General features: G+C 27.3%; 1 protein-coding gene across 3 annotated transcripts in view; it reads left to right on the top strand.

Annotated features, from left to right (window-relative positions):
- Positions 1 to 24358, top strand: part of LOC142324503 (uncharacterized) — a 985220-nt gene that overhangs the window by 118873 nt on the left and 841989 nt on the right. For all 3 annotated transcript variants that reach the window (XM_075365329.1, XM_075365331.1, XM_075365330.1), the window contains exon 2: positions 15321 to 15517. In XM_075365329.1, coding sequence (XP_075221444.1) covers positions 15421 to 15517 — 97 coding nt within the window. In that variant the 5' untranslated portion in view covers positions 15321 to 15420. The remainder of the gene's footprint in view (positions 1 to 15320; positions 15518 to 24358) is intronic.

The following is a 24358-nucleotide window of genomic DNA, read 5'->3' as shown; positions in this document are numbered from 1 at the left end:
CGAATTGTTAGTAAGGTTGAATTTCATATATTTATATATAAATAAATATATATATTCTTCGTGGACTTTAGGGAGTCAGAATTCCGTTATTATATACAGAGTGTCCCACGACGAAACTGAAAAAGTTTAAGTATATGTCCTACTAGTGAAAATATTGAAAAATGTTCACATAAACATAGCTCTCGAATCCCTTTCTTTTCGAGTTACGGCTAGCGAAAAATTTCTCCGGTATTTCAGCTATTCTAATAAACCAAAGTCCTACTGTAATTTTTGGGACCATAATTAAGAAATAAAGTTGGTGGTTTCTTTTGTAATTTAAGCGGGCAATTAGGATTTCCCAGCTAATTAGGAAAACAGTTTTAAAATCTGTAACTTAGTAGTTTTTAAGATATCCGACGTAAATTACAAAATTCGGTGTCAAAAACAACTTTTTTTGGGTTTTAATAGAATAGTAAATTATTAAATGCAAAAGATTTAGTAAACAAATTTGTATAGAATTTAATTCTGAGAAAACTAATGAAAATACAGACAATAAAAAAGTAAATAAAAACGTTTAAATATCTATTTTTTGTTTTGATACTTAACAGACGAAAAATAAAAATAAATTCGTATTATTCTGTCTGTATCTAATAAATATTCTTAATATATATTAAAAAAATAAATAAATAAAATACAGGAAATGATAAGTGGTAACAGAATAACAAACCTCAGTTATAGTAATTGTTCGAAATTCTCTCATTTACATTGTACAAAGCACTCTGCCCGACGTAAAATATTTCTGGTGACTTTCCGTATCATCTCAGGATCGTTTCATATAAATTCAATAACATTTCTTATTTTAATGAGTAACTCTTCTTTAATAATAACGTTTTGTCAGTATTCTATCGTTTTCGTATGGCCCCAAAAGAAGTAATCTAGTGGCTTTATGTCAGGTGGTCGCGGTGCCCAATTTATTGGTCCATCACGTTCAATCCAGAGTAATAAATTAGAATTCAAGTGATTTCTAGCTACTAAAGAAAAATCTGGCGTTGCAGCATCGTGCTGGAAAATCATTGCCATCTAGTTTGTAAAGGTACAGCCTTCAAAAGAGCCAAACAATTTTTTTATACAAATGAACGTATGCGTCTCCCGTAAAGTTTTCATTGAAAACAGATGGACTCAGGATTTTGCCATAAATAAAGCCACACCAAATATTAATGTAAAATCTATGTTAGAAACTCTATTCCACAGAACCATGTTGATTGTCCTCGCTCCATAGATGACTATTTTTAGGATTGAAGATTCCGTTTCGTAAAAATGGCTTCATCAGTAAATAAAATTGAATTTACATTATCAGCGTCTTTTAGAAGCCAATGACACAAGTTTAACCGCTGGGGCTATTATGTTAGCCGCTAATTTTGAACCTTCTGTAGGTGGGAAGGATAAAGATTTTCTTTCGTAGGATGAGCCAAACCAGTACGACATGAAGTTCGACTAGTGCCTGGACTACGCTGAATATGCTGAATCACACGATGTTCATCACAAGCGATAATTTACTTGGCGTTCAGCAGTAAACGAACACATTAGAAATGACTCTTTCGTTTGTAAATGCTGATACACTGAAAAATGTTTAAAAGGAATGCTTTATTAGGTACAGAAAGAATAATACGATCTCTATCTATTTTGCTTCAATAAAAAAAAAACGATTTTTAAAAGTTTACGTTTTAGTGGCTGTATTTACATTAGTTTTCTCAGAATCAAATTCTCTACAAGTTTTGCTACTAAATCTTTTGCATTTATTTGTCATTTAACAAAGCCATTATACTACAAACCTAAAAAAAATCTTGTTTTTCGAGACCGAATTTTGTGTTTGACGTCGCATATCTTAAAAAACTACTGAAGTTACAGTTTTGGGATCTATTTTATCCTATTTCCCAGCTTAAATTTCATACTAAATCACCAACTTCACTCCTTAATTAGGGTCTCAAAAAATACAGTAAGGTTTTTTTTTTATTAGAAGAGCTGAAATCCGGATGAAATCTATCGCTAACCACAACTCAAAAACAAAGCGTTTCCAGATTTATGTTTATATGAATGTTTTCATTATTTTAATCAGTAGAACACGTCCTGAAAGTTTCTTAGTGGGACATTCTGTATATGGATAGGAGTTAACACGATTGTTTATTAAAATGTCACAAACTAATGTTGGCACTTGAAAACATTTTCATCGTAATATTAACATAATTCAGTTTGCAACCGCTACGGATGATCCACTGCAGAACAACTGTATATATTTTTGAATTAGAATAGACGTAGGAAACATTTACAAAATATATGTTTCATTAGATGCGATGTTTTAATTTAATGTTCTCTGTTTTGTTTTAATTCCTATCTTACTTTCTTCAAGTAGTTAATCTGTTTTATATATTCTTGGATAAAAAAAATATATATGTGGAAAATCACAGTTTGGTACGTTGGACCAAAAAAGATGTAGCATTAATTCAGAGAATATCGGGATTTAATATCTTTTGTTAATTACTGTCTTTTTTAAATGGCTAAATAGATTAAAAAATTATTATTGTTTTTTAATGGAAAAATAATAGGCTATAACTTGTAACGGTAAAAGTAAACTTTGTTAATATGAACTGGAGTTGTTTTAAGGAAAAATAATAATGCCATGATAGCTAATATCCTTCCTTTAGTTCATCGGTTTTTAATCTTTTTCACTTGTAAACGTATTTTGGCCACACATTCCTATAAATTTTAATCTTCATATTAACAACATTTTAGTGTTTAATGCAGGTTCTGTACAATCAGATGGTGTAACTGAAAATAAATTTGAAAGTAAATGATTAAAGAAGATTCGCTTTTTTGAAATTTGATTAAAAAAAATTTGAAAGTAAATTCGCTTATATTTTTACATTCTTATTTAAAATATTAAAAAACATAACATATTTAATACAGACCGTATAAATAACTATGAAACATTGCTAAATTTTATAACATTATTTAATACTATTTAGTGTCTTTATTAAATATTTTTCACGCATAACCAAACCTAGTGCAATGTATCTAACCTATGGGATTTCCACTGCATTAGATAATTAAATTTCCTGGAAAATGTGGTGACTGTAATTTTGTTTAAATCATAAAAATGTTACCGCTTTCATATACATGCCATATATTTAATATATTTTTATATTTACGTATATAAAAGTATATAAAAATTTATTCTACTGACATTATTAATTATATTTTTATTAAAATTTATAAAATGTATTATTTTATAGATATAATATTAAAAATATTATACGTTGTATTATAGTGGCTTCTTTAAATTCGTTTTGTCGTGTATCTTATAAACTTTAACTGTAAAATCAATAACGTCATTTTTTCCCATATATACATATTTTTTATATCTATATATTTACATATATTTTTTGTGTTTCATCGGTTTGAGAAAGCTTTTTTAAAACGATGATCGATTAAGGGTTACATGTCAAAATTATAATAAATGGAACATGATGGAAAGTGGGTGTAACTGAAATACTAAATTATTAAAATAGAAAGTTGCAAACTTTCTTAGCAGTATAATGGTGGTATGAAAGTTATTATTTATAATAATTTAAAATCTTCTTATTGAAGTTATATGAGCATTAATTTTATTATAAAGTACGATTTTATACAAGTGTATACTTTTTTCCTTCATACAGGTCACACCCAGTTGCAGTGAAACAATATTGAAGATAAAATAACAATGATATCGTAAAAAAAGATTGTAATCATGGTGGGAAGTAATTGAACCGAAGTACTCTGTTTTCAGAGCTGGTATTTCAGTTTGATTGCATTTGGTGATTAATCAAATGTGTTTTCTTAATTAAGCGTGATGTACAATCAATAATTAAAATTACTTAAGATAATGAAATCTTTAAATTGAAAATAATTGTCGATTTATAAAACTATTCCTCACACTCTCTATCAATCAAATTACAAAAAAAAAAAAAAATATTATAACAACTAATAATGTACATAGGCTCTTTGTCAATGTAAATTCAAATCTCACTTTGTAGTAAAATATGTGGTTTATTTCTGAGTAAATTTAAATTATTTTTAATAAACGAAAATCTTTTGTTTATATTTGGAGGATAAATAAACACTTTGCTACCAGGGAAAAAAATCACTGCTAACCAAATAATCATATTTATTACATTCTTGATTCGTTATTAGTTTTAATATCTTAACTGAGTTTTTGATGATATACCTTAGTCCAGATTTTGAATATTAATTAATCATTCTAATTACAAATGAAGAGTTTACTCTTTTTCGTACATATAGTTACTATACCGTACTGTACTGTAAATGATGAACATTTAATGTGTGGTTAACTTAAATAAATTTTTTATTCCATCAAAAGGAGAAGTATGTATTTATACGATCGATCGCGGATTATTATGGCTTATACTGCATCATACGGTTTTAGGCTCGTTTGAAAACAGAGAATGAATAATTTAAGCAAGAAACAGTACCATGAAGAACTGTATCCCTAAAAATAAAATTGAAGAAGTAGATCGATAATCTAGGAGATGTAATATTAAAACCTTAAGATTTCTTGAAACGTCAGGAGAATTCTAATGTTTTAAGTGATTTGCTAAGGACAGCCCTAATAAGTAACTTCGTTTTCATAAGAAATTTCTTCGGTGCATGCATTCTTGTCTATGGGTACGTAGTACTCTCTGGCAGATCCTTATTAATGTCTTTAATGGAAAGATTGCGTCTTTTCTTGTAATTCATTTTTCCATTTCTAACTCGGCCGTGGATTGCATATTTATGAATCGAATTAATATCATAAGGAATTTTGTTTATAAATATTGTTTGACTTTTTTGCTATTTACGCCCAGTATGTTTCCTACTGCAGTTAAAATCTCAATGAGGGTTTTCCTGATGTTTCAAGAAATTCTGAGGTTTGAATATTGCCTTCGGTTGGAGTTTAGAGTAGTATCATCTAACTTGCTTAGAGAGGAAATTCCTTTATTTAGTGATTAATGTATAATTGTTAACCTATTTTGTGCTTATATTTGGTCCTTTTTTTTATCTATTAATTTAGTAGATCACTTGGAGTTTGGGGTAGCTGTTTATAGTATTGAACTATTTCTTCAATTTGATTTTTAATCACAGAGATCTATGTCTTCATGGCATGTTTCTGTTATTCATTCTTAGTTTTTAAAGGCATCTGTAGCCATATTTACCAAGCAGTTTAAGCCATATTAATCAGCCGTCGATCATATACACACATACTCCTACTTCTGATGAAATAAAAAGTTTATTTGAGTTAACATTATATTAAATATTCATTTTATTCATTAAGGAACATACCAGGAATATTTTACAATTTTATTTTCTTACGGAATAGGTAGGATATGAAGAAAATTTGTTAATTTTTCCCTGTATTTTTAAAATGTATCCAAATTCAGAGATGCAATTTCAGTAAAAAATAATGTAATTATGTCTAAATAGTGTTACACATGATAAAACATTTTATAAATATCATGTTTCTTTTTATAAACTCACAAAGGTAAATAATCAAACAGATAATAAAAAATAGATTATAAAACGTAAATGTAACGTTTCCACCCCTCCTGCCATCGGGTGCTGAAACCTAGCGGTGACTAGGGTGCCCACAGCAAACTATGGTTGCCATCACGCCACTCTACGTCACAAGCTGCTTCCTCGAGCACTGTACGTAGGGTCTTATGTCAGTCTGCACTCATATCTGACCCAAGGCGGTCGTGTCCGGATGGACTCTCTCAATTTATGTTCGGATGAACATTACTTTAAGTTTTATTTAGCTTATATTTGACTTAACGTAATACGTTAAGTCATAAGTTACAAGTGTTATGTTACAAAATTATTTTAAACCGCCAAGACCGCGTACAATTAAACAATCCTTCAGTAATCAACAAGGTGTTGTCTTCACCTATGAACACATATAGTCCACCCTCGCTCTAAAATCTACCGCAACGCTGTTAACCAAGGGCGTCCCGTCGACGTCGCAACAGTAAATATGAGGTCTATGAGGTAAATACGAGGATAGATAATGAAAACAAGAAATTGTATTACAAATCTGAATATATCAAAGCTTCAGGTAATTTATCGAAATAAGAAGAACCTTAATTATGTGAAATATTACTCATCCTGAGGTGGGTGACATAAAATAAAGTTATAGAGAATTAAATTCATAGTGCAAACTATATAAAAGATGAAAATTGTAAATATATTAGATAGCTAGAAACGCAAAAGTTAATTACAACTAAACACGAATGTAGAAGTGCGTTATTACTGGTTGCGTAACAAACAACAGAAAAATATCATCCAGCGTAATAATTCAATATTAAACATTAATCAGAGTTTATTGATAAACATTAACTTATTTTTAAACCTTCCTTTTTCTGTTAATAATTTGTAATATGATTTAATCTAACAGAAATAAATTTGCCAGAATAATGTGATTAAGAGTGTTTGTCTCACGTTCTCTTTTTATATTGTTTTAAAATGTAATTTGGAGTGTAAAACCATTCAATTTAGTGTAATTAATTATTTCTTCTAATCAAAGGAAGAATTAAAAGAATTAGCTAGACGGTACATTGTTTTGAAAACAAAGGAAACTAATGAATCTTGAGACACGGTCAGAGCACAAGCGAATAAAGGGAATGCAATAAAGGAGAAACCGTGCGGCGTGGTTTACTCAACACCGATCCTCCTTATCACCATACATACTCCCCCATTTACCGTCCTCAAAGACCACTGGCAAATCTTAACCGGACGTATGTTCCACCCTGCCTTTCCTTCAAAATTACAACCTCTGAGATTTCTATCCAGAGTACTTGATAGATTCTCACAAGTTTTAAAATTAAATTTTACCGTTAATAAATCGGTAAATTAATTCGATCTTGTTTTTGAATTAAATAATTCTATCGGTCAGTTATATTCCTTTTGCTTTTAATTAACTCATTTAAATAGAAAAAGAAAAAAACGGAATTATACTTGAATAATCTAAGTTACACACATTTTTGCTTATGGGGCTATAATCTGTGATAACTGTATACATGTTGTGTCTTTAAAACTATGGAACTGAAGAGCTTTGTCCTCATGTTTATTATATACAATCATTTTCCGAAGATTGGCATGACTTTAGTAAAACTTTTCGTCTTAAATGTTTTAAAGAGTAATAAAAACTAAGCCTATAAGCCATAATGAAATGACTTCTAAAAATGTAATTCCTCTACTCAAATTATAAAAATGTAGTTTTCAATAAGACGTTTGAGTGTGTGTTTTGCTTTAAATTCATAACTAAAGTTCAATAAAAATACTCTGTGCAGTACCGATTTCTTTTTGTCATTAGTTTATTTAAAAATTATGTATGCTGTTTATGATGAAAGTAAAGTTGAATTATTGATTACAAAATATGATTATGGTTAATTTTATCGTATACATACTTAAATTCTTCAGGTTGCTGTATATGTGTATAAAAGTATTCTAATCATATAATTTTGTTTAATAATACTTTATTGATTTTTATACATAACCCAGATACTGTAGTTTTGATAAAATGTCAGTATTAAAGATATGACAAACAAATTTGTGTTATTTATTTCAATTTTTAGACAAAATTGAATTTGGCCAGTATTATTTTTAATTTTTATTTGTGTACCTATCATATACTGCCATGTTTAAACAAAATGTTTTTTATTATATGTTGTAATATATTATTTATTTATAAATAAATAAAAATAAAAGAAATAAATAATTTATTTATATTATATTTTTTTAATTTCTAGTGATTATTTGAAACATCATTAGTAATTGAAGAGGTGTTTAAATTTATATTGGTACAATAATGTTGAAATTGTATTATTCCGTTATCAAGTTTGATAAATTCGTTACAAGATTGAAAATATGAATATCAAATGTAATATAAACGATAAAAACATACATACATACATACATACATCATAATTATATATATATTTTTTTTTGAATTTACCATATATAAAAAAAAGTACATTACAGTTTCAAAATTGATAGGTTTAATTAAACGTGAATCTAGCAAATGTTAATCAAGCATAAAGAGTTTGTCATCAAATTCGAAAAATTTATGACCCACTTTTTTTCAAATCGTAATTAATTATGAACTACGATTACAATGTAAATATATTCGAATTATAATTTTATTTATTATTGTTTAATTCAGAATCATAAATCTATTTTTTTTTTCCAGTTCTGATTGGAAACATTGCACCTGTTGACAGGTGGATTGTGGTTTTGTATTCTATACGACTTTGTGCTTTTCCCATGAAAACGTGCACGTATATTCTTTTAAATTAATAATTCCTAATTAGAATGCTCTGTATAATATATATTTTACATCGAGGCAGATGATATACACAGGAATTAAAATGTTATGCATTTTCATTGATTCATTTAACTAATTGATGAATTAACTGTCATTTAACTGAGAATAACGCTTTAACCGTATCTGACATCTGTCTCATTTCAGTACGACATTGTATCAGCAGAAATAATTACACTGTATAATCGGTTTCATTTTAATTAGTACTAATTACTATTACCGTTATTTCAGTAAATGTTTGTATAAAATTCGTACAGTTGGTATTATTTATTAGTTATATCTAATACTAATAACTGAATCTGCTTAAAAGTTTTTGTCATACTAGCTTTTGTGTAATCACGCGGTTAGCTTATTTTATGAGTAAGTTAAAGAGAAATAATCTATTAATTTGGAATGGTTTTGATCAGTGAGCATTTTACAATATAATATTTAAGTTTTATCACTTAATTAGCAATTATAAATAAAAGCGTTATTTTCATATTCACTACGGTTTGTTGTAAGGAAAGTTGTTCTTGAATGAGACAACGTATTGATTTATTCATGTATTTGCAGAATTAAAAACAACTTTGTTATATACATTTTAAATTGTTTTTCACTTTTATTTCCACTGAAATGTATTTCATAATTGATTTTCAACTTCTCATAGACTAATTTTAGGAAAGATTAAAAGTGTCGTTTAAGAAAAAATATATAGTTGACCTAATACGCGTCCAGAGTTTCTATAAATATCATGGAAGTTTATGAACGTCTAGTCTTTCTTACGATTGTGGTGCGTATGAAGCGGCTGAAATACTAATTAGATTTGCTTTCTCCAAGAGAAATGGTGGTCACTTTATAACCAGTTTCTTTGGTTAACTGAGAAACAATAATACTAGTGGAAGCAGTAATCTCTTGTATCTCTATTGAGTTTGCTTTCCGATTTGCAGCAGTATGTTTAACTCAAGAAGGAAAGCAATGGGAAATCACTTCACTCTATAGTGAGATGCTTTTTACATTGAAAATATATCATCTAGTTTTAGAGTGTCTTATGTTTCGTGTCAGATTGTCAAACAAGATTTTGATTAGGTCTTATAACATAAAGCCTTTGCACAAAAATCGGTTTAAAATGTTTATTACACCAGAGTACTGATTAAGGTATCCAGAATAATAAAAATACCTTTTGTAAAAACGCAAAATATATTTAATAACTCAAAAATGTAAAGATTAATTAACCTTACCCAGCCGTAAAACCATGCGGATTCAATTCATTGGGTTCCCTCTTTTGTGTTTGCATACCTCTTTACCGTTGATTAGTTGTGTTCATTGGCTTTCAGAGTTTCAAGTCCTTGAGTTATAGTTTCGTGCTTTAGCCATTAATAATACTATTTTAGCAATAGCTAAATGTAAAAAAAGAGAACGTAAAAGGTAATTTTTCTTTCCTACCTGTCATAATATAGTATACTAGCATTCCCGTCGTGGCTTCGCCCGCTTATATGGAAACGCAAGTGGTTACCCTCGGCGGCAAATGTTTTATTTTATATATTTTTAGACAAATAACAGAAGGGCAGGTGTAGCCAGTCGGGTCGCAATAACAATGCCAATGGATGTATAGGTTCAGCCGCCGCTCCATACACCTTCGCACCCCTTAAAAATTAAAAATAAAACCCGGAAATATTTTTTTAGATATTTATTTGAAGTGTATTTGCAAGCTCAAATGTTCTGTCTATCTCGTTGAGTTTAGTCGGAATTGAGGTAAATTTGCAAACATTGTTTAAAATTTTTAACTTTTCTTCACGTCTTTCAAAGTCGAATTTCGAAAAATCTAGAAATTTTTTTGTAGATATTCACATGAGAATTACAAACACCAGAAATTAGGTTATCTTCATTTCATGTTAGCGTGAAATTAAAAAAAAAAAAAAAAAATAGTCGGGTTTAAAACAAATGTTTTTTAATTCATGAATTTTTTTAACCCTGAATTTAAAAACATCGTTTCTTATGGGCACATACGTCGTAAAAAGAACGTGTATATAAATTTTAATAAATTTCTCTTCAGTAGTTTTTGTTGAGCGTTGATTACGAATCATTTAGGACTTGATTTTTATATATAAAATATAAACAGGGACTTAAAAAAGATCGTTTGTGATTTATTTCCGATCTATTATGGATGCGTTAATATATACAGGTGTGTGTGTGTGTGTGTGTGTGTGTGTGTGTGTGTGTGGGTGGGTGTGGGAGTGTGTGTGAGAGAGAGAGATAATTGATTAATAACTTGAATATGATGAACCAAACATTTTCAAAATAGGCATGGTTACTTTTATAAATGGGGGGGGGGGAGCATTGCTGCTATTAATATGTGGAAACCGGAACTAAATTGGGGAAGCAGGTGATGGAGAGGAATTATACGTTGGAACATTCGCCGGGAAAATTTTGTTATCGCCGTTGCTAGTTTTTCTGTTTTTACAATTTTTCTAACAAAAAATCTGAAACATAATTTTACTTTACGGTCCATGTAATATGAAGACTAAAATAAAATTATTTTTCATTAAACTTTGTTATTAAGTAGTTAAAAACTATTTATTACTGAATTAACATAATTCAGTTTATAACATAAAAATATTACGCTGTAGGATAGTTGTGATTTAATTAAATGATTCGGTTGATCTACTGAATTTTAATTGGACATCATCTTAAATTTTCTTTTCGACTGATAATAGCAATAATTTCTTAGAAAGTAATTATCTTTTAGTTTTTGTCAGTTACTCTTCATTTCTTCGATGGTGAATTTTCGACTCAAATTAAACAGAAAATGTTTTGCCAGTAATTCTGTTTCGTACAACTTATCTTATATTTAAAATTTTACGATCTGAACTTCAAACAAGTAACTTTTGCAATAAACTTGATGAGTTAGCTTATTGTAGAGATTCTTCTAAACTTTAACTTTCAGAAGAAATATTACATGTTATATTCCGAAAGATAACTTACAGTATAAAATAAGTCATAAGTTATTTTATTAATACCTTTTCATTGTTTTGTTTTATATATTTTTTTTTTTATTAGCGAATTAAAATCAGAAATATCATAAGTGGTTGTTATCTATTAAAAATGTTTATTGATCTTCTTTATTCTAAGAACATAAAGAAAGTTAAGTGTGGTCAACAAAATTTATCACAATACATTCGTTGAGAAGGAAGAATCTCAATTTCTTCTCTATTTTTATTTACCAGATAGATTCTTTGAATTAAAGGAATAATATTACCTTTTTGTTATTTTTTCTAATTCAAATTATAATCAGATTCTGTACACGGGGTCGAATCACCTAGTACACGGGTAGAAATTACACATTGTGTACTAATACAGAATGAACAGTAATTTTTTTTTTCTTTTTTTATAGTTTATTTAAAAATAAGTAATAATAGCTTAATAGTTTAGTAATTTAATAGTATTAATAGCTTAATTTAAAATATTTTCGGGAAATATTTTCTTTTTTTAAAAAGGTTTTCATCCTATTTTTATTTTGCATTTTAAAGTGGTTTCGTCTTGGTAAATGCAATGTCGCTTTAAGGTTACGTTCATATGCAAAGTGATAATTTATCAATGGTAAAAATAGTTTTTACATTCCTGTAAAAAAAATTAATATTTTTTAAATAAATTGTGACAGGTATCGAATAATATGCCGCCTTGGTTCAATGCCTCGGTTAGGTTTAATTATTTTAAATATTTTATTATTCGCTGCTTCATTGAAATAAACAAAAGTTTTCTTTGGTTTATATTTTTAATTATTTTTATTATCTTATTTTTATTATATATCTTTGAACTTGTAATTCATATATGAACTGCAAATACCAATTTGTAATTCTAGTTTTCAATTAATTTTAATTTTCTTGGTTAAGAGTGACGAACAAAAGAGCATTAGACAAATTCATATAATAAGAGTAGCAAAAACGTGTAAATTTATAGAGTAACAAAAAAGTGAAAATTTTAATTTTTAAAATTTAAAGTTCCTTCTATTAATAAAATAGGAGGAAATAAAACCTGAGTTTTAACAACAGTAAATGTAATCATTGTATCTTTTTTATTATCACCTTAATTATTAACTAATTATTTTCATTTAATTTATTTCTAAACGAATCAAATAAACCTTAGCCTGTGTAATATTAGAGTACTGGATAATTATTTTGTGAAATAATAAAATCACCTTGATATTCAGTCAAAAACATATTCAATTATTGAGTTTATAACAATCTAAATTGAACTGTTTTATTCTAGTCTTTTTAAAAAGAATTTTATTTTTTTTAACAGTATTAAAATCATTAAATTCTTATTTTTTTATTAAACACCTATTTCTTTCGTTGTTTAAAGTTGTTATAAAAATAAATATAGAATTCAATTCAAGAAAAGTTTGGTATATAGAAAAGTAAAGTAACTCTTTTAAAAAAGTATGGTCTGTTTTAACTTTTATTGTTTCAGTGTTATATTTTTTCCTGTTTAGATAATTTTCGATCAAAATTTTGTTTTTTTAACAATAAATTCTTAAAATAATTTAATCTGTTTTGTTGCAACTTTTCAAAATGATGTTGAAAAAACAAATTATTTCTATAAATTTAGGAAAAATCACATTTACTAAAAGATTAACGTAATAATTTATTATAATATTGCGTCATTTATTTTCCTCTTTAATCCTCAAGAGATTCCATAGAAGCTGATTTTTAGGAACACCATGAAAATTGGTGAAACATCTATTGCTTCTAATAGATGTGTCTATTAAATCTGTATATCCCTGCATGCGTCCAGAGACATTTTAAGTATCATAAAATTATGTAATTTAGTCCGTTTAGTAATAGATAGGGTGGCATCCCACTGACATTACACATCGTAAGATAATATCTAATATAGTTAGTGAATGTTTCAACAGATTTGCAGTATAATAAAAACAAGAGAAGCTGATTTTTTGTTAATAGGGAATTGGGCCTTCCCACAAATTACTACTTCTTTACTCAGTCGTGCTGTGCTTTAAATAGTATAGTAAATAAGGCTTATTTGTGGTACTATATATTCTTCTATGAAGAAAAAGTAATTGTTGCCTAACCCGTGATCAAGATTTACCAAGAAAATTTTTATCTTGACCAAATACATGTTAAAATATTTATTTTTAACCGATGGTAGTGGTATCGTTTTTCTGTTTCAAATTTCTAATTACAATCTGATTACATTTTTGTAGTAAGCTTAAGTATATTATATCACATATATTCAAAATAAAAAGGCATCGCCATTGAAAGTCTTCAAAAATTACATACAAAGTTACAGGGCAGAACATACACCAGGTAGTTTTGAAGAACTATCAGTAGTGCAGTAAAAAACTAACACTAACAGAATAATGAAAATAAAAGATTAATGAAACTCTTTAAGTTATAAAAACAACAGTTTTTACAACGTATATTTTTTTACGTTTTGCTCCTGAATTTTTTGTGCTTAAAAAAGGTGTTTCGATGATGAAGATTAGTGTATAGCTTAAATCAACAGGGTATTGGTCACATACCTGATTATTATTTATTTAACTTTCTATTTCTCTGTTCTGAATCTATTTTGTGTTAACCTACCGCCTAAGGAGGAGGTTGAATATGGAGCAGCTTCCAGCTGTTCTAAGTGAGGAAAATGAAACTTCAACAAGTGATCACTGTAAAATGTCGTCTAGAAAGCGTGGATCCCTTTGTGCTCCTGATAAGAGATCTAAGAAAGCAGTCCCGCCGCAGATTTATTAGAGACAATTTTGTAATTAATGAGGGTGGTGTCTCTGACAGCGAATCTGAAGCTCTCACCACAGATTCGCAGATACCTTCTATACCATGGCAGACTGTGCCAGTTGCATCCCACGAAGGTATCACATTCTTCCGTTGTTACCATCAATTTTTTATAATCAAATCGTTTATAGGACAATGGAGGATGTGATGTCGATGCCTGTCAAAGAACGTCATTAAGCCCCCGTCGAGAATCCTCTATGGCATCACCGATGTTATCCGTATGTATGAATTAATTGAAACGGTGGTTAAAAGGTGTGACTACAGTATTAGAACATTATCCCTAAACAATATTAATAGAATTAATTATACAATATTGATTGATACAACATTAATAGAGTATAACGTATTATATCAAAAGATTTGGACGTCTACAAACGGACTAATTGACTTGGTACGAGAGCACAATCTGATCGGTCACAACTTCACTAGGAAGAAAGAAAGGGCCTTCCGGGTTGTACTAAGGTACTAACAATATTCCGTTCCAATCGAACTTACTAAAGAAGAGTTTATGGAACACGGTCACGCAGTCCGAAGTATAATTAATGCCAAACATCGAATTACAGTGGGGTACATGATGGTCAAAACCTTCATTTATAAAGTAATATTTAACAAAATTGCATTCTAGCAGAAGAATATAATGATTTTATTAAAACTAATCTAATTTTTTTCCATTTCCTACGTTTTTAAAATTTTTTTGTAGAATACGTTTGTAGAAATTTATTCCTATTTAGACCAAGTTTTTTAATGAATTAATTAAATATCTAATTAAAATGTTAAATTTGTAGAGGGGAACGTACGCTAACACGGTTATTTAAATAACAATTTTACGACTGAATTTTATTCATCTCAACCATATCTGACATGTATGTATAAAATAAATAAATATGAAATGTAGAAATGAAGTTTTAATTATGTTTTTAATGAGCCTTTTTGAAAAGAAAAAATCCATTCAGATTAAACAGAGGTTTTCAGGAAAGTACTCAAAGGAAATTTAAAAAAAAATAACAGTAAATAAATAAATTGTTTAATTAATTTTTAACAATAACATTACAATATATATATATATATATATATATATTATGTGTAATGTACAAATCAAAATTGTTTTATTTTGAATAAAACTGCATACCCTAATTAAATTTATTTTTTTTTTACAGGCGTGTAAATGTTACCAATTTCTATCGCCCTAATTTAACATCAACCCCAATCTGCTGGGCTCCAGTTACATCACAGAAATATTATGTTATATTTGCTGAAATGCGTGATGGCCACTTAAGCGCGAAGGATGATGATACATTCGGTGCAATTGCAGAATGGACAGAAAAGAATGAACAGAAGGCTTGGCGAGGAGTAGGTAGGTAACAGTTAATTTTTATTTCTTTCTAACTGAAGTTTATTTATAAGATGTTTTTTCAGTCTCTTTTTTACATCTTTTACTTTATACTTAGCTATCCTTTACTTATTTTATACAGGTTACTTTAACATTAAACATTAAAAACTTTTTGTTCCAAAAGTTCTACCTTGTTCTTTTCACATATAGCGGACACTCTATGTATCTGAGAAACATGTTGAGTAGACGTCAGGGTCTTCAGGTCGGGTAGTTAATCATAGTTGACTGTGTGTTGAATTTTTTATAACATTTTGGCATTGCATTTAAACACTATGATTAGGAAACAGATTTCATCCAAATTATTTATGTAACTATGAAGTAAAAGGTATCTTACTTTTAGGACAGTATTGCAACTTCGTTTGATTAATATAAGAACGTGAGATGAGGTTTATGTCTCAGTCAGAAGATGAAAATTGTTGGTTTTAATCATATCGTACTTTTCATAAGCTTTATAAATACACCAAACGAAATTAATAGTATAACAATTCTTTTATATACATTTATTTTGAGTGATGGGCGTCATAATTTTCTTAAAGGCGTCAATGAAAATATCTAATATTTAAAACAATTTCAAACTATCTTGATATACAGGCCTATTTTCATTCACATAGTTATCGTTGCGTGTTCATGGCTTATGCAAATAAATTATTTGCTGGAAAGGAGAGTTTGTGCATTTTTTGTTCTGAACCTCTGGTTGCAAAATAAATTCATGAAAAACTACTGTAAAAAAGTTTTAAAACAGTAAAATATTCAAAAGTTTCGTGCAAATTCCGAATGAAGATCCCACGAATCATATGCGTATAAAAATGCTTGTTTACTTGTTTTTATTTTTTTATAATTCATGATAGATTCTACGAGCATAAAACAAAGAAAAAAATACAGTTTAATCAAATGATGGAGGTATGAACCTTGAAAAGCGTTATTAAATTAATCAAACAAAGATGTAACGCTGTTCTAAAAATAAGATATATCTTATTTTATCATTACATAAATAATTTGAATGTAAATCGGTAAAAAAAGATATCTTGCGCAATTCTGCACAAAAATACTGACTTTTCGTTATTTTATTTTCATTGAAAAGTTACCAAATAATTCTAACCTAAAGTTTTACAAAAAATGAAGAGAATTTAAGAGATTTAATTTTTTTTTTAATTTTAAAATATATTTGTATTTATAACAAAATGAAATTATTATAACCGTAATGTAATGGAAAAATAAATAAAAATTATTTTATATATATAAAAAAATAAATACGACTTTTAAAATTATTTATTCAAATATTTACGTTTAATTTTTTTTAAAACTTCTATTTATAGTCGCATCAACAATTAAATTCATTAGCGACCTATCAGTGTGATGTAACTGTACGGTAAATATGTAGTCTTGATCAAACTCAGGTCGACTACTCGTGAGACGTATGGTTAATTGAGAGCCAACTACCAAAGAACTCCGGTATCCACGATCTAGTATTCAAATCCGAATAAAAGTAACCTTTATTAGTTGAACCTGAGGATTTCGACTTCGAAATCAGCTGATTTACGACGACGAGTTTACCATTAGACCAATCCGGTAGGTTGTTTAAAATTTTGTTTTAGTAAAATGAAAATGTTATACTACTATTTATTGGTAAATACTTAAAACATTTATTCAAAGAAACGTTAACGTTAAAACTTGCAGCACCATATCAAACCACGCTTCTAACTTGCCTCGCTAAACTTTTTTCGACATTAAATTTAGCTTAACTCAAGAACGACTCAACCAATTTTTATCAAATTTTTATATTGTTATTGGCATATACACCACTACTGCATATCTAAATTTCAATGAATTTGATTTAGTAGTTTTGGAGATTTTTAAGCCACAAATGTTTTACATAGTCCTATATACGTGTGATGTTGGTATATACCAACATCCCCGTCCTTGCTTTGCCCTCTCTATTTGAATGTTGCGTTTTTCATCGCAGTAGGAGGATGTTTAGCTATTGAGGGGTTTGCCCCTGGACCCTTCTATCGAAACTTATACTTTTGAGAATAATAATGATAAATAAAAAGCCTGTTAAATTTATAAAAACAATCAGTGTATTGTAATTTCTGCACAGCAACAGTTTTGTCAGCAAAGGATACCGTTAATTTCTTTTTAGATTTCCCGTCACGGCTTCACTCGCAAAATGTATAATAATCAGAATTACAAACATAGATTACCATCACGATGTTATCAAATCTCCTAAAGATGGGTTAAAAAGCGGTTTATTAAAATGGCAAAAATGTGAAAAACAAATTATGGTTCTTTAACCCTCAGAATATTAAAATTAAAAAAAAACCCAAAATTGGTTTTTAGATATTTATGTAAAGAGTATTTGTAAGCTCAAATGGAGTGAAGATATCGTTTAGAGGTTTGGTTGGAAATAGGAAAAATTTGCAATCATTGTTCGACAATTTTTTACTTTTCTTCACTGCTTTCAAGGTCGGATTTAAAAAACCTAGAAATTGGTTTTTAAATATTCTTTGTTTTTTTGAGAATTATACACATCAAGAATCACGTTGATAACTTCATTTCTTACCGCGAAGAATTAGACAAGTAGCCGGGTTTTAAAAGAAATTAAAAAATCCATTTTAAACCTTTAAAACCCGACATTTTTAAAAAAATTAGAAATTTGTTTTCAGATATTCACATGAAGAATATACACACCAAAAATCATGTTGATATCGTCATTACCTAGAAATTCAAAGAAATAGTAAATTTCATTGTTACTCCATTTCAATTCTTTAAACTCGGAATTTCAAAAAATCCTTTCTTAATGGGCATTAAGAAAGAATACACGTAAGAATAATGTGTATGTAAGTTTTCATCATTTTATCTTAAGTAGATTTTTCTGGGTGTTCATCATGAATCAATCACGAATTAACAAGAAAATCAAAAAATATATAATTAAAATAATCATAAAAATTATTTAAAAAAAAAATTCTAAATAAAAAGGAAAAGAACGTAAAAGTGAAAAAAGTTTTTAAAAAAACCGCTCTCAAACGATAGCCACTTAGCTACATAGTTGACACGTTTTTAGAATATGCATTCAAAAACCTACTTTTATCTGCTAAAAGTAGTTTCGGAGGTGCTGTAAAACGCGTTAACTACGTATGTTAGAATTACAATGCTGGTAAAGTCAGAAAATAACACTATGTAAATATATATATATATATATAAATTTAATTAATTAAATAAATTTTAAATAATGTATAGGCGTACATAAACAGAATATGTTTCCAAAGGATCATATCACTACCAAAGCGATTTTTTATCTTTTCATAAACATCATGGAAAACTTAAAAAAATTATTAATTATTTAAATTAATTATTTTTTCAAAATAAATGATGGATATTTTACATGGAAATATAATGTAAAAATATTCCAAAATAATATATAGGTTTATTAAAACACAATTATAAAATTTTATATTTTAACCTTTGATTTACAAAATTATATTCACGCAAAAATATACGCTCGTACGAATCTCTACGGTTTGGTTTAATTTCTTTTGTTTTATATTTTCTTTGATTAATTTTCTCTTTTGTAATTTTTTTCTGTTTTTGAAATGTACTTAATGAAAATATAATTTGTTTCTCTTTTCATTCTCTTCTAATTTTTGAATAATATTTCGTTACGTTGATATACTCGTACGTTTAAATTTTATATTTTATTCATTACATTTACCTTATTTAGTCTAAAATATTAATTACATTCAATGCGGAATAGTCGTCTCAAAATGTTATTTATTTCTACAACATTATGAAGGTATTCTATATTGTATATAATCTTATGTAACTACAAACACACACAAAATATTTGTATATAGTCTTCTAAATTGGAGAATAAGTTTATGGTTAAAATCCTTTCCCAACATTTTGTATAACAGTTAGGGTAATTCTTCCTTAAATTTTCTTAGAAAATTTGTAATTTATTGTTTTTCTCTAGGTGTTTTTTAACATTGTATGTTTTCAGTTTTTTTTTTATATTACAAAACCTGTTTTCATGAAAAGTTATTACTTGTTAATAAAGTAATAAATACATTTATTTTGATTGTGTTTTTATTAACTGTAAGAATGTATAAATATAACGTTCAATTGTAAATCAATAAAAGCTACGTCATAAGAAACGATTTACTTTTAATATTACTGAAAATACAACTATTCTCATGTAATTGATTAAGAATTATTTGTTCTTATATGTAGCATTATGATGTTTGGAATTATATTTCAATTTTTTTTTTTGACGCTAGAGTAAGAATTATTATTAAATCCTTCGCCAAAACTATCTTGTTTTGAATTCCTGTGAATAATATGAATTCCAGTTACGTAATAGCTTCCGTAAATAGAAACTCATCAGAAACTAATTGAATATCATTTCTAGAATGTATTTTTCTAACTATATATATATATTATTGAAAAGTACAAATCCACCTTACCAGCAATTAATTTTGAACTTCTCAAGATCTCTAGTATACTGATAACTACCAATCAGTCATGGCTGCTTAATATTTTAATCGTTTAACTTTATTTTATAATGATATTTTAATCTCCTGACGATATCTAACACAAGACTAAAAGATCTTGAGACGTTCATAGTTAATTGTTGGTAAGGTGGATTTGTACTTTTTATTAATATTTAATAATTTATAAATATATCAGCGGTAACCATATATGAGAAATTTTATATATATATATATAATTTCTAATATATATATTTATTTGAAATTAAAATAAATTTGACTCAAATAATCTACACTTACTTCGAAATAATGGCACGTACATTTCAAGGTGCAAGCCATCTGCAAACCACCTCTGGATTATTTGTACAGATAACACAGAGACTAGCTGAAAATTCTTCTATGATCTCTGAAACACTCTACCTGATTGTTCCTCTAATACGTGTTTACAGCTTTTTTGAACGGTATCAATGGCCATTTTATTTCGAAATAAAAAAGAAGGGAATCTCAAATTCAGGTACTTCTCGTATTTTAGCAAGATCTGAAATGGATCCGAATTCAGTATTGTTATACTCAACCCCTATTGACTATAACTAGAATGGTCAAAAAGCATTGTAGGTATTTTCTAATACAAATAAAATAAAACCGATATGATTTCGCCCAACCTAAATACAGTATTACGGCTATTACTATTAATTAAAGTCTTTTAATATTAAAAATGTTAAATGTTATTAAATTGAAAGTCACATTCTTTCTTCGAAAGAATGTCCACTGTCTTGTTTCGTTATATAATATATTTTTGAAGACATAAATAACTCTTTTCTTTTATAAATAAATATCTAAATATCGTAGATTAATCTTTTACGATTGGCTGCGAATACCAATCGTGAAAGATCTTGTATTTGATATTTATCATGTATTAAAATATGTTTATTCCATATCCCTGCACAAAAGCTTAAAGCTTAAGTGGTGAATTGATTCTCTATAAAGGAAATAATAGATAAATAAATAAATGTATCAGTAAAATACTCTTCAAAGTTTTACTAAGTTGGCATCAGATCAATTATCTAACGTAATATGATTTCACTCGAATGTATTATCTAATATTTTCTAAATTAGTGTATTAATAAAAATAGTTTTACGTATGAAGTAGCTTCTCTCTGTAGAGTCCTTTGTGGGATGAATTCATTACCAATGCGATGTCCTTTTGACTGTTCCATTGAGATAAAGAGTGTAGTTTTATAAAACGATCGTGAAAGTTAATATATGAGTTATGTCCTAATTAAAATTGCAGAATGTGGTTTTATATTGGTTGGATAAATGCGATGAGTGATTTTAACACAGACAACCACTAAATTCACACGTCTGTAACTCTTACAGGTAATCATCAAGAACATATTATTATTAAATTTTACAACTTCGTATCTCTGTAAATTGATCTCATGTAGATATTATTTCGAACTCAGACTGGGGTTATTAACTTATGGTTAAAGGTTAACATGATAACCCAACCTCATATTCTTTTCTTCATAATAAAATATTTCGTAGTAAAGTCCTTTCTAACCAGCGATCGAGTTTTAGACCTTAATAAAGACTGATATATATATATATATATATATATATATATATATATATATATATATATATATATAAAATATAAAATTACTTTAATTTTATCAAAACTCACTAAATGAATCACTGTGTTTTGTATTTCTTAATCCATAAATTTATATCCGTTTTTAACTTTTCCCGTACTTAAATAATATACAATATATAGAGCCGATAACCTACGATGTGTGATTTTTCAGTCCCAAACACTTCATAATACTTTTACGTGTACATCAGTTTATAATTTAATCCCTTAATTATTATAGCAACGGTATCGAAATTACGACTATCATATTTTACGAACAATTTATAAATATTTCTGAATAATGTAATCAATGGTTTTCAAAGATATTTCGTAACTGCTCTACAACATCTTTTAGCTGTTCCTCAGCTCATTGATTTTTATAGCTACAGTAATGGTAGTAAATAGATATTTTTACCATAAAATTTATTTAGATGAAAAATACATTTTAAACCCTTTGTATGTTTTAATTTCTTAACAAATAAATTATTATATTTAATATTATTAAAGTTCATATCTTTGGTTTGTTTCTCAATCAATATTACTTATGAGATATTTATTTAAAGTGTTTTCTGAAATAAATTTTAATGTACATATTTATTGCATTTTAATGTTACTTTTACACACTTGATTTATTTCTAAGTATTTCTTAACTCTCTTAATAATATTAAATTTATAAATAAATTGTTTTCTTTCTTAGCGCTTTATCTGGAAACGTTTTTTTCCTTCCTTTATTAGTTTTAGTTAAAATATTAATTACCAAAATAATAAGTTATTTTCCTTAACTTAATACTTAAAATACATTTTAAAGTAATTTTTAATGAAAACCGTAATTTTTTTCTTTTTTTATAACAACTATTATTACTATTATTATTAAATTAAAATAATAAATTTGTTATGTAGCAATTTTTATGTTTACTAAATTTCTCTTATTAAGACTTATTTTTTTGTAAAATATTTATGTTTTTAACAAATTAATGTAATAAGACAAAAAGTTCAATTTAAATGAATTTTACTGAGGTCAAAATACAACTAAACATTTTCTTCAGGAACAATAAACATAATTATTTTATCTGTAAATAATATTTATTTTATCAACAATTTGTAAACAATCGAAGATGGCACGGAATAAGAATTAATGTCGTCAAAAATCGATGCTGCTTCTATAAGAAATGTTTGAAGGCGTTTTTATAAGAAAATCTAATTTATTTATTACAAATATATTCACACAAATTCTGACCTAATTTTCAATAAACTTTTTATTAAATTTATTTATTCGTTCAATTTTATAATTATTTTTCCGTTAGTTCCTTATTAGACTAAATTAAAGAAGTAGAGAAAGAACAATGGAAAAATAAAGATAAGGAAATAGGAGAAAAAAAATTATTCGTAGAATTATATTCTAAATGTACAAATGAAGTTATGAACTAAAGGTAGACCTAAAATAATTTTGCATAAATTTAACAAGAACTTTATTTCCTACATATCATTGTCGAAATAAATTTAAATACAATTAATTAGAACAAAGATAACAGTTATATTTAACCTGTAGTTTAGGGAATATGGTTGAAGTAAATATGTAAATTCCAGGAACTTTCTTTTTAGTATTCTCTTTTAACATTCTCACGTCGTTTTGCAATAAAGAAACTGAATTTCGAGTAATAAGTGAATTATGTACAGTTGAGGCAAACCCCCCACATTTAAATGTCTATCTTATTACGTTCTCTTACCTAATTTTTTTTTTATTCTGAGTCTGATGTCGACGTTAGGACAAAAAAGGACTGATTCAGTAGGGATGATAACTACTAAACGTTCTGTTAATAAGTAATAATTTTTTTTTTAAATTGGTTAATTTGATAAGCAAGTAATTAATGAAGAAAAAAATAAAATTCAGTTACAGCAGTTATTCGGTTTAAATAAAAGTAAGAAAAATGTATGAGATAAATTATATACTTATTTTTAAATAATTGTGTAATTGCAACAAAAGATTGAGGAGAGCAGCTATACTGGTAAGATAAAATATTTTCCTATACCCGTTTATGTGTTTTCCGTTTATTTCTTATGTTGTTTCATTCGAAATAAGGACATGAAACCTAGAATGTTTTAACGGAAATGGACTTCTGGGAATTTTAAGTACCGTGAAGAAAAAAGACTTCACTAGTATAAGTAATTTTTGGGTCAGATACGTTAATAGTAAAGATCGATAAAAAATATGTATGTACGATTATGTGTTTTTATGAATAATCTATATAATTTTTTTTTTAAAGCTGTCAATATATGTATATAAATAAATGTAAATATGAATTAAATACATAAATAAAAATCATATTCTCTTATATTAGTCAAACAGGAAGAATTTTTTATTTCGATTTAATATTACTGAAAAAAAAATTAAAAGTGAATTTAATTATATAAGATAATTGTATTAAAACTGCAGAAACTAGACATTCAGATTTTAATGTGAACTTAGAACTAATTTTATAAAACTAATTGTTATCTAATTATGAATAATTTTTTCACTTAAGATGTTGCTTTAAAATTGAACCACTTTTGGTTTCACTTTACGAAATATTTAATTATAAAATAAAGTAATCTAACAAGAAACATTTAAAAGTAGAATGCAATTTCATTATATTAAAAAAAAAACCTTCTATAACAATTTTTTTCCCTCTTCTGTAGAATAACATTAAAAGA

This window comes from Lycorma delicatula, chromosome 5 (assembly GCF_047948215.1).
Source record: "Lycorma delicatula isolate Av1 chromosome 5, ASM4794821v1, whole genome shotgun sequence".
In the NCBI taxonomy this organism is placed as follows: domain Eukaryota; kingdom Metazoa; phylum Arthropoda; class Insecta; order Hemiptera; family Fulgoridae; genus Lycorma; species Lycorma delicatula.
This window is presented reverse-complemented; position numbering and strand designations above follow the sequence as displayed.